The sequence below is a fragment of the Heterocephalus glaber genome, unplaced genomic scaffold (assembly GCF_053883595.1).
Source record: "Heterocephalus glaber isolate CG9 unplaced genomic scaffold, H.glaber_assembly_v1.0 deba00001572, whole genome shotgun sequence".
NCBI classification, from domain to species: Eukaryota; Metazoa; Chordata; class Mammalia; order Rodentia; family Bathyergidae; genus Heterocephalus; species Heterocephalus glaber.
In genome coordinates this window covers 2238948-2251494 of record NW_028258357.1, presented here as the reverse complement: position 1 = coordinate 2251494, position 12547 = coordinate 2238948, and the positions used below count along the sequence as shown (strand labels likewise).

The following is a 12547-nucleotide window of genomic DNA, read 5'->3' as shown; positions in this document are numbered from 1 at the left end:
AAATCAGTACACTGTTTGAAAGCTGAGGAAAAGTTTATGCCTACCAGTGCCTTTCTGTCAACTAAGCTATGACAGACACTACATAAAATGCATTAAGAAGGGTCTGAGGGCTATTTTTGCACCTATTATCAGGTGATTTCATAACAGACATGTGGGTGTAAACCAAGATTTGCTGATTTAAGGCTTACATCCCTGAGCACTTTTAGCAGCAGAGTGGGCACACACCAGAGAATACAGGATATGGCTAATCCGCACCAGGGGAAGAGTCAGCCTTCACCTCCTCCCACTACAACCACTTTGCTTAAATTCACTCTCTGCCTCGCCCTCACCCTGGGGACCCATTCACTTTCCTTAGTCCAGAGAGGCTGCTGAAAAGCTGTCAAAGTAAATCTGTGCTCACTTTTTGGATGGTTTAATTTCAATGGAGCATGAAACACCCCAGGACGGTTAATAAGTTTAGCCAGGCGTGCTGTTCCCCTTAATATATTTTAATTATGCATCTGTTTTAATTGTAATCAGATTAAGTCACCGGAAAGGCACAAATTGGAATTTTCCCTAATGGCTACTGGAGCTTTTCATCAGTTTCTAAACACTAACAACGTTTAAAAAATAGGTAGAGACACCAGCACAACTGTGACATTTTCCAGGAATCAATGCAGTTTCTCTGACAACAGAGTTCGAGACTCATTAGCCACCCAAACCAACTCAAACGCACAAGACAACTTCGGTCCCTAGGGGCGTCTTCTTCCCCAATTAGCACAAGCGATTCTGAAATGTCTAATGCAAAACTTCAAAACAGAAAGGAAAGCCGAAGCTTTTGTAAAGCGCAGCCCCACCGGTTGGTGAGGGAGGTGGCCGGGGGGGTAGGGATGGGCTGGCGGGTGGATTTACAACCCGCGGCGTTACCTCGACTCAAAGTACCGTCCACGACAAAAGGGAAAGTTGAAGCAAAGATCGATCTCTCTTTTCACTTTTTTGGCAACTGTCAAAACTTGCGCTTTAACTTGGGGAACTAAAAAAGTGTCCTATCAATAAAAGGAAACGCTGCAGGGAAGATCTATTAGGGGGCGGGGGGCGGCTTCCTTCCAGCCCAGATGTAAAATCGCCTTCTGGGCTTTTGTAGCACCAAGGAATACCTAAGACTGTTTTTCTTTTTTTTTAAAGAAAAATACGTTCATTAAATAGTTCGCCCAAATTGCCAGGATTTCCGCTAAGAAACTTAAGCGCCTGCCAAGAGGCGAGAAGCAAGAGGCAGAACCTGCTGCAAACTCGGAGCGGAAACTCCGGGCCCGCCCCGCGCTCGCGTCCCAGGCGGCCGCCTGAGGTGTTCAGGTCTGCGCGCCGCTAAACCTGCAAGTGCTGGCCCGTCCCTCCCGGGCGCTCCGAGTCCTAGAGCGAGGAGCTCCCCGCGGGGTCCCCACGCGAGCCATCGCCCCTTACCTGTCATCGTAGCAGAAATCCGCGCTCAGGGTGTTGAGATACAAGGCGAGCCCCAGAGCGCTGCTCACCAACTCTGCAATCATCTCTCCACTGCCTTCCCTCCGGCTCGGCTCCCAGCGCGAGGGCAGCAGCGGCAACAAAACACAGAAGCATCAATCCCCACCTTCCGCTGCCTTCTCCTCCCGGCCGCACTTTTCCCTCGCGTCCCCACCTTCGCGCCTCGCCCTCCCTCGGGTCCTTCCCATCCGCCGCTCCTCTCCTCCGCCTCCTCCTGCGCCCGGCTCGGAGCTCCCGCGTCCTCCGGGTGCCTCCTCACGCCCCGCTCCCCATGCCGGCGCCCGCGAGCGGCGAGCGGCGATCGGCCTCCGCGCCCCCCGGCGGGTGCACAGCGCTGGTCCTGCACGCGGCTCGGGCCCCCACCCTAACCCATGGCAGTGAGGGGCGCCCTAGGTGAGGAGTGGGGCTCGGAGGAGGTGCGAGAGTGCGGGATGGGGCCGAGGGACCGCACCGAGCCGGGCTCTGGGACCAGCTGGAGAAAGGGAGCGACAGAGGGCGGTGGGAGGGACGAGGCGAACCGCCTTCCCTCGCCGCCTCCCGGGCGCACCGCTGCGGGGTGGCTCGGACGGACTCGGGCCGCCAGGACAGCCGCCACACATTCACTCTTTATTGGCTCCCTCCCGGCCCCAGCCCCTTCTCCCGCGCAGTGAGAGGCGGTGGCCTGGGACTCCACCAGCTCCCGCGTGGGGTTCTCGACGCGGCCCCCCGCGCCTGCGTGGCCAACCCTCCATCACGGCTTCTCCCCGCCCCTTTCCCCACCCAGCGCCGCCCCGAGGGCCCCACCCACCCTGCCCCGCCGGCTGGAGGCCCCGCCCACCACCTCCCGCCTCCCTCCGGTTTCTTTCACCTTCGATTCCCGTCTGGAAAGCCCCCGGGACGGGGACGCGCGCGGCTGGAAGCCAGCCCGGAGGAGCAGCCCGCGCCCTGGGAGGGGCGCTGGAGGAGAACGGAGCCGGGGGAGGCGGCCGCTCGCTCCGCTGCTGCCTGGCGGAGCCTGGCACGGGCTGAGTCTCAAACCCCGCGTTGTGTGTGCCAGGCGCTGCCAGGCGCAAGTCTGGTCAGCTGGAGAGACTTCTGGGACCCCGGAGCGGAAAGACAGGTTTGGCGAATGCTGCAGCCTTAGTTGCCACGAACGTAACCGCAATTTCTCACACACGCTAGCCACGCGTGAGCCGACCTGGAGAGAAAGGCCGTAATGGAGAGCTTGGGAGGCATCTCCGGGGGCAGATTTCAGCTCTTAACCCACCCTGCCGTCCACCCCAGTGTCAGTGGAAAGACGAAATGTGCCCCCAATAGAAGAAAGGTTCCAAGAAGGGGGAAGAAATACAGGCGCGCGCACACACACACGCACACTCCCCGCAGCGATGGCGGGTGCGGTGCCTTTGGCGGTCTCAGGACTGTCAGGCTGAACCGAGAGACGCCGCGAGCGCAACCCTGCACGGCGCTGTCCTCGAGGCTAGTAACTGGAGAGCTACTGCCCTTTCCTTTCCTCCCGGACGCGGGACTGGATGGAAGGCATCCAACATGATGAAATATGGGATAGAAGAATGGCCCGGGTAGAACGAGCTCTGGGTACTAAAGTTGCAAGACCTAAGAGGACCGCCAGCTGTGTGCCACACCTCCTCCTGGCTTGTCCCCTCCGGCCCAGCTAGTGGCGCGCTTGGACCACGTTGAACACTACTGCAGCGCCCCCTGCTGCATGTCAATCACAAGGCATGAGGAAACAAATTTTTCGGTGCCGGCCAGTTTGACCCCACTGAAGGAGCGGCCCCTAACCCTCAAGCTCTCCCAAGAAAGCGCGGCGAGCAATTCAGCTCCCCGATGACTGGCAAGGAACGGAAAAGTGTGGGAGCCTACAAAACAAAGCTGCCTCTTTTCCTGACCTTACAAGGAAATCTGGAAAATCTGAACAGGCACAGATGAACTGATATTTATTATCCACAAAAGACAAATTGTGTGCGCAGCGCAAAACAAAAACATACGTAGAAAGAAATTATATCATTAAAGACAGTGATTGATTCTGCTCATTGTTTAAAAGTGTTTAAAATCGTATCAATTGGTCCATGGGTCTGCTGGACTTATGTAAGTATCGTAGTATGTGTAGAGGAGTCAGCAGGAATAAAGCACCTAGTAGGACCCTGGAAAAGGAATAGGAGTGTTAACCGTTATTATTATAGTCTCCAACTTCCTCTTTTTCCTGTTAACTAACCTGGGCACTTATCCAAAACATATCCCACTCATCCACACTCCTCCAATCCTAGTCCAAGCTATCCTCATCTCCTACGTGGACTAATGTAATGTAGTGGACTTCCTCCTCTGTAATCCCTCCTTCTCCCTCGTCTTAACTGCAGACACTAGACAGAAGACTGAAAACTACAAACTCTCCACTTAAAATGTTCGGAAACTGTCCATTGCACAATGAATAAAGCACCAGTTCTTACTGTGGCTCTTTTGGTCCTGACTACCTCTTGTGTTCACATTATGTGCACAAGGCATACATCCTTCTTAGAAACTCTCTTCCTCCTGCATGAAATGCTTTCTCCGCAGACTTTCTCTGGCTCCTTCTCACTGTTAGGTCTTAGATTAAATGCCGCTACCTCAAAAAGTCTTTCCTAGCCCACACTCTATAAAGTAGCCTGACACACACACCCATCAATCTTTATTCTACCACCCTGTATTGTTTTCTTCATAGTATATATTAGAATCAAAATTACTTCTTGAATGGAAGCTTTGTGAGGGTGGAGACCTTATCAATCTTGTTTTAGACTTAATATCTACAGCCCATGTCATCTGGGCATGTAGAAAAAACTTCTTAAAATGTTGACAATAAATAAGCAAATAATGTAATTAGTAGAGACTATAGCAGAAAATCTGCAAATATCTATCGTGAGAGAAAAACTGATTATCATCAACGTTAAAGATTGTGAAGGACTGACAAAGGGAAGAGAGAGGAAGTAGGTTAAAAATTATTAAAAGTGCATCAACTCAAAAATACCAGGGTGGGGAAGTCACACATGAACAACTCTCTTCAATAATTAAGAAGATTCCGAGGCATAAAAATACTAAAGAGCTTTGAGTTCAATGCACTAAAAGCTTATAAGCATTTTCCAGAGCTGTCTCAAAGCTCCCGTAGTTTTAAATATTTATTTCTTCCTTCTTCCATCTTTCCTCCTCTCCGCCCCCTCCAACTCCTCTGAATAGGAAATTTAGAGGACTACAGTGAGATATGCCATAAAGTGGTACATCGCACCATCCCTGATAAATAAAAGGCTGAAATTCCAGCTATGCTTGAGAAATCCAGTTGCTTTTAACAAACTTTCTATTATAATTTAACATGGGCCTCAATATCCTGCCAGTGCATTGAGCCACAATCTCTCAAATTGCTCTCCAAGAGCGGAGAAGCAGCCAATTCCTGCTTTTTCTACCTTCTCGAACAACTGTGGGGGGAAAATCGCATTAAAGATGTCATCACTATCCTTGGAGATCACTTAAAATCTGGGGACATAGCATTTGAGTTTATTAAGGTGTACTTACCAATGTGAAATTGCTGTTTCAGTTCTGAATTTTATGTGTACTATTTAAAGCTACTGTTGCTTTCCACAGATGAAGGAAATTAGGCTAGTTGGCTTGAGTTTTCTACCTTAGACACAAGATTGGCCAAAAAAGTGCTAAGCCCTTATTTTCCCTAGTAGGTTCCACACATCTGCTACCTCACCACTTCCTCAATGAATTCCTTTTTATAGTCGCCCAGACCTACGCTACATTTGTTCTGCATTCCCATTCCTTTGTTGTATAATTCATACCTTTGCAGTGCCAGTCCCTCAGGGTAAAGATTTCCTTATTTGCCTAAGACATTTTTAGTTTATTGTGCAACACCATCTTCCCTTTGGGTGTTGCATAAATATTAACTAAAAATTCCACATCTGGTGTTGGTCGTCATTTCTATTTGTCCTAATATAACTTCTCTTTGAACAATTCATTTGGAAAGTGAGCCAAGGGTGAAATATGGCACATAAATTCTCTTGTGCTGCACTGAATGCTTTTTAAAATGCCCACAGATTTGGCTATTTATGAACAGAAGATTTGCACCTCTTCCTTACCCTCTCAATTCTAAAATTGTAGCAGGCCAAAGTAATTACAGTCTCCCATATGTTTTCTGAAAAGGTATCGAGGAATCTCCTGCTAAAATCTTAACAGATTGACTAGGTAGCAGAAAAACACTAGCATAGCAGGTGAAACTGCCTGTTTAGGGAGTTCAGAACAGAGCTCTCTGCTGTGGGATTCATAAGGTCTGGGCTTTGCTCAGGAAATAACCCTGCAGGAGAAAAACAGCAGAGCATGGATGAAATGTGGGTCAGGGAGCCGAAAGAGGCACATGGGCTGCTTGGTTAAATAATGACAGCAAATCCATTGGCTGCACATGTTACATTTAGATGTTTCCCAGCATACGATAAAGTGCTGCCCTGCAGACACTATAGTGTATAGCATCATTTTACCTCAAGCCTTGTGATCCATTAAGAATATAATTAGGACAATACAGCCACAGAAACAGATCCTGTCACCTCTGTCACAAAACTGGGCCTGCTAAAAACCAGCTGCTACCAAAATAATGATCACTTTAAGAATCTCAGTTTCCACAGCTTCCAATTCAGAGGCTCTGGGGGTGGGGGAAAGAAGAGGAGGAGGAGGAGCGTAGAAATAACACAGTAATACCTAGATAAGGATAATTGCAGAGATATTGAGGCTAATGATAGAATTCAGAAACTCAATCAAGAAAAAGCAAGGACCTCCTCCTTCATAAAATCTCTCTGAACGCATTCACATAAACTGCTATAAACAGTGATAAAAATATTCTAACATCTTGAAAACTTGCACAGCCTCTTGGATAACAGTTTTGATAAGCCTTAGACTCTGTAAAATAAAAAAGAGTAGAGGAAAAATTAGTTTTGATGTGGATGTTAGTTTCAAATAACCAGTGATTCAAATAACCAGTTGTTCATGAATTTTGCCTGATGTTCAGCTCAACAAGGACCTGTTAAGCCAGCATTCTCCAATAGAACTTTCTGCAATGGATGTTTTGTGCCTATGATGTCCAGTATAGTAGCCATTACCTACACGTGACTACTGAGCAGTTGAAATTTAACTCAGTATTAATTAACAGTACATTCAATTAGTAACTGCTCCGTTAGTCAGCAAAGCAGAAGCTGTGAGGCCTCCTATCAGCCCCCCACCTGTGGGCCTTACAGTAGGTTTCATGTGAGGCCAGTTGCCAACATCCTCACACTGGTCAAAGCTTTAGTCCTGAGTAAGATTCTCTGACTTGCTCTGCTCCCCGCTTTTATTTACATAGAAGATACCTGCCAGCTACTTTTAGATATGAGGCATGGTACTGAACACCTTGCATTTATTATCTCACTTTATCCTAGGCGGGTAATGACCATCACTATCCTTATTTTACAGATCAGGAAATAGAGGCAAAGGGGATCCTTCAAGTCTAAGAATACTCAGACTTAAAAGCCTCTAAGTGGTGAAACTAACATTTGAACTTAGGTCATTTGAATCCTAAAGTCTGCACTGTAACTAAAGTCCTGCTACATGTTTTCCCATTCAAAAGGCCACATCCCCCCAGGATCTGCTTCAAAGGAAGGGATTCCTAGCTAGAGCTAAGGTGCTCTGAATATCAGATTCTGCATCTTCTACCTTCCCTCAGATCACTGTAGATAAAATGCTGTGGGAGTCTTTTTTTAAACCACTTTTGCCAGATTTTTCCCCAATCTGATATGAAATCTTGTAATTCTATGCTCTAATTTATAACGGAAACCATCCCATACAAAATACACTCACATATTTTAATAACAAATGTATTTAAATTATGCATATACATTTTCCTAGCATAATCCATACCATCGATTAGAAAAAACCTTGGGATAAATAACATAACCCAAATTCCAACACAATAATGAAAGTATTGGTGTAAATTACAAACTGGAAAGCCAATTACTGAATTTATAAGTTAATATTATGCTAACAAACTCACTATAAATTTCCACCTAAGACATGTTTTGATGTATTAATTTAAATTAAACAGTTTTCTATGAATTTTTGCCTTAATGTTCAGCCCAACATGAATCTTTGAAACATTTTCCAATACACCTTCCTTTCCATTTATTATTCCTGTGAAATGACTAGAAAGTCTCTTTGCAGTTTGGTCTATTAATTTAATAATAAATTACAGAAGGTCTGTATACTTAAAACTTTGCTGTAGGTTTAATAAAGGTGCTCACTTAAAAGGCTAAGGAGCTGAGGAAGGTGTCCCATGCCTGTAATCCCAGCTCTCTCTAGAATCTGTTGCAGAAGAACCACAGCTTCACGGCCAGCCTGGTCTACATAGCAAGTTCAAGGCTGGCCTGGATTACATAGTGAAACTCTGTTTCAAAAAATAAATAAATAAAAATAAATAAAATAAAATAAAATCTTAGGTATCTTGTAACTTGTAAAATTATTACATATTTAGTGATTATCAGTTAATTATGTATTTGTAGATTACATGTAGACGTCTACCATCCTATATTTTATATTCCAAATAAATGCTGGCTTTCATCATTTTTCTATCCTGTTACATGTATTTTTTCATTTTGGCATACTGTATTTTGCTCCTACAAAGCATTTAAAAATTAATTGACAAAACGATAATGTCATTTTCATATATGTTGCAAAAACATCCCCTCAGATATACAGACTAATGAAGTAGATTGTGTTCAATGACAAATTTGAAGCTAAGACACTTATTTTCTGGCAGTCAGTTCTGGAAATTTGGTCCTTGGATGGAAGTGGAGAAATGATGCACAGGACATTGAACACATCAGTTCCAATCTAGGCACCAGTGGAGAACCTAAGTCCAGAAGCTCTCCTCCCTCTCTAACTTATTCCCTGCAGTTAATCACATGCCAGTGCTGGCCTCAAAGGTTCCAATCATTGCCTGTGATAATTTGGTCAAGGGTCACCCCTGATTTATATTGCAAATATGAGACATAGCCAATAATCTGTTCTCCCCACCCCTTCTGGAGAATATACCCAGCAACTAAGGAGTTACATCCACTGCCTTTTGATTTTATTCCTGCTTCTGCCTCCCAGGGAACTGGGAATACAGGTGTGAACCACTCACTATACCTAGCTTTAATCTGCATTTTTTCACTACATATGAATTCACATTTTCTAGAATTTTATATAAGGAAATCACACTTTGTGGTCTTTTTTCTTTTTTCATTTGGTGTCTTTACACTACATAGCTATTTGAATATTTATTCATGTTTTGTGCATATTAATAGATCATTTCTTTTTATTTCTGATAAATATTCTATTGTGTGGCTGTATCACAATTTCTTTAGCCACATACCTGTGGATGAACATTTGAGTTGTTTGTAGTTTTTAGCTCTTGGAAACAATGCATCTATGAACATTCACAAAAATCTTTGTGTGGACACAAACTTTTGTATCTCTTGAGTGAATTCCTAGGAGCAGGGTGGCTGAGACATGGTCAGTAGTGTTTCATGTTTTAAGAAACTACAAGACTGTTTTCCCAAGTGGTAAGACCATTTTCTATTCCAACAAACATCAGTCATTTTAATTTTAGACCTTCTAGTACATGTGTAGTGGTTTCTCATTATAGTTTTAATTTTCATTTCCCTAACACTTACAAGGTTCAGCATCTTTTCTTGGGCCAATTTTCAATCCATACATCTTCTCTGGTGATGTGTCCTTTCAAATCACTGGACTCTTGTCTTAGTTACTTTTCTCTTTGCTGAGACAAAATACCTGACACCCAAAGTTAAAGGACGAAAAGTTTATTTTGGCTCACAGTTTATAGAGGATTCAGTCCATAAGAGGCTGGTTGGCATGGAAGAGGGGAATTGCAGAAGAGAAAAGGTTCATGTCAGGCAGAGGAGCAAAAACAAACAAGCAAGAGATAAGACGAGCCTCTTTCCGTCCCTTGTGCTGTATCCAGGCTCCCAGGATTAGGGTGGTGCCAAGTCAATCAGTGGACCTATTTAGTAATCACCCACCCTAAATCCTAGTGATATAGGGCAACAAGTAATCCAAATAAGCAAAAATAATCCAAACAAGGGCAGTATTATAACTCCCTACCGACTAGCTTTCTGAAACATGAGTTCATGTTCTTTAAAATCAAAGAATGAATTCTAGGAACAACGAAGGTTAAGAGTAGGAAAAATGTATTGAGAGAAAGACAGCTTCTAAGAGAGACAGAAGGGGGACCAGAAAGTGGGTGACCCACCCACCCTGCTTCTCCACATCATTTTATTGAGCAAAGACACCAGGTGAGGTAGGTTCAAAATGGGACATAACTACAGTCAACGAATAAGATCCAAAGGGAACTCACAAGGTGGGCATAAGGTGGGACAAAACTGTGATCAATCAGTGAAATTACAAGTGCAGTCACCCAGGTAATATTGATTAAATGGGGATCAAATGGGGGAAGCTAGCCACTTACAGGGAATGAACAAGGAATTTCTGGAAAGGAAAAGGGCTAGGGAGATTGACGCCTATTTGGAACATCAATCACAACCATTTATCTCCAGGGGTAGTAGGTGTGTACAGTACCTTTTCTCTTTATAATGCTAACCAATGATTGTGCCTCAAATGTTTTTTTTCTTTTTTTTAATGCTGAGGGCCTAGCCCTGTACTAATTTAGCTACCTGCAGTACTAGCACTTTTAATCTTAGCATTGCACCATGAATCAATCACACACTCTAGATTCAACCACCTCTGAAAAAGCCCCGCCTATGACTGCATGAGGCTTTGAGGGACATCTAGACACAAGCTATAACAACTCTCCTCTTTCGTTTGGTTTTTGTTACCTGCTTAAAATAACACTAATTTATCAGCTCACAGTTCTGTAGTCAGAAATGCAGTGTGGCTCTCAGAGGGGTCAGCTCAAGGTCTTAATAAATGGAAATAGAAGTGAGAGGGTTCAGCTCTTATATGGAAGATCTGGAGAAGAATTCACTCCCAGACACGTTCCAGTGGTTGGCAGAACTCAGTTCCTTGCTTTGTAGGAGTGATGTCTCCCTTCCTTGACTCTCACCTTTCATAGGCTGCCCCCTCCATTTAAAAGTTAGCAGCAGTGTACGGAATTTTAAATATCTCTGATCATTCTTACCGATTAAAAAATTCTATTGCTTTCTTTTTATTGAGTTCTGAGAGGTCTTTATTCTAGAAAAAAGTCTTTGTTAGATGAGCAACTTGCTAATGTTTTCTCTCATCCTATGACTTGTCTTTTTATTCCCTTAACAGAATATTTTCAAAGAGAAGTTCTTAATTTTGACTAAGTTCAATTATGTTACTTTTGCTTCGAAGTATCTTGTTGGTATTGTATCTAAGAAAGAGTTGCCTACCCCAAGGTCACAAAGATTTTCTTCTATTTTTCTCTAGATGTTTTATAGTTTGAATTTTTAAAGTTAGGTCTATGATCTTTCAACTTGGTTTTTATAAATGGGGTGAGATGTGATTTAATTTTTTTCTCCCCGGATATACAATTGTTCCAGTATAATTTGTAAGCGGTCTGATCATTAAATTGGCTTTGTATCTTTGACAGTTGGCATATATACATAGGTCTGTTTCTGGACATACAGTTTAGCCATTGATCATTTTGTCTATTTTATGCCAATATCAAACTGACTTAATGATCACTCTTACTCCTCTTTTTCAAAGTTTTCCCTAAATCTATTTAATTACATTTAAAGTTGTACTTCCATTTGTTATTATATATCTCTGTCATTGGACTCTTGTTTTCTTCCACCTCTTTCTGATTTATTTATTTCCCAAGTGTATTTATAGGAAGGATGTGACTATGTTTGTATAGCCATTTAAGTATACGAATCTGATTATGTCTGCTCCCCAAGCGAGTATATTCGTCAGCTTTCATCTCACTGGGACACAATACCCAATACTCATACCTCTTGAAAGAGGAGAGGTTTAATTTAACTTACAGTTTCAAGGGATTCAACTTCATAACTGGCAGGCTCCAAGGCAGAAACTTCATTGCAGAAGAGCTTGGCAAAGTAATGTTGCTGAGTGCACAACAGCTGGGAATCAGAGCAGGAAAGCAACACCAGAGAGAAAGTGGTGAGGAACCAGATATAAACCCTATGACTCACCCAGACACACCCAGAAGTATGCTTCACCAATCCCTTGGGCGGGCGATTCCCAAGCAAATCATGGTGACAGTCCACCCTAACCACCACAGTGTACTTCTCTACATAAAATGTGGAGTGCACAGTTATGGGCTATGAATTGGCAAAATAGACAGGCAAGAGTAAGATATGTTTGCCACCCCTTCTAAACCAGTAGTCTTATATTTCAACATATATTTCTCTTTATATTCAAAAATGAGGACTTTATTATGTTTGTTACAAATAACACAACTCTTTAACTTAGTTGGAACTATCACTCATATCTGTACTGTCACCTGGATAACATTAGCCACTAGCGTTCACAAGAGATAAGTGATTTTCATGGACATGGTTACATTTCTTACTAGTATTTAACACCCCCACCCCCACCCCCAGCACATTCATGGCAGCAAAACATGTTTCTGTCCTATCTTCAGTTTTATTTTTTGGAATGTTTCAGAATCATTGTCTTTAGAAACATATTAGAAAATTTAAAATTTAGATATAAATTAGTGATTCTTAACAAACGGCATGTATTATTGTGTGTTCTGGTTAGTTTTAAGATTTGGCTGACATCACTCAGGGTTAGTCACAATATCCTGGCCAAATATATATTATAATTGTCTTTTCACAAATGGCACAATCCAAGGTCAAAGATATTATGTAAATTGCCTTAGGTTTTGCAACTAGTAAAAGACATCCCAGGGTTCTATACAATATCTGCCTGCAAAGGCCTTGTTCCAAAGGCCCTGTCTTTTATTTAAAATCTCATACAATATTCCTCTTATTAAAGTATTGAGAGACATTTTCATAATTTTTTTTTACTTGAAATGACATTTCTCTCCCTTTTTAAGCCTTTA

At 43.3% G+C, this 12547-nt stretch overlaps 1 protein-coding gene across 4 annotated transcripts in view; it reads right to left on the bottom strand.

The window, feature by feature from the left end:
- Tmtc2 (transmembrane O-mannosyltransferase targeting cadherins 2) overlaps positions 1-12547 on the bottom strand; it is a 531775-nt gene that overhangs the window by 391515 nt on the left and 127713 nt on the right. Inside the window, exon 2 of one of the 4 annotated variants that reach the window (XM_087192793.1) lies at positions 11505-11600. The exons of 1 other annotated variant lie outside the window; for it this stretch is intronic. In XM_087192793.1, coding sequence (XP_087048919.1) covers positions 11505-11557 — 53 coding nt within the window. In that variant the 5' untranslated portion in view covers positions 11558-11600. Of the gene's footprint in view, positions 1-1440; positions 2212-11504; positions 11601-12547 lie in introns of those variants that run through there. 2 more of the 4 variants (XM_021246525.2, XM_004867531.4) reach the window with 2 other exon arrangements.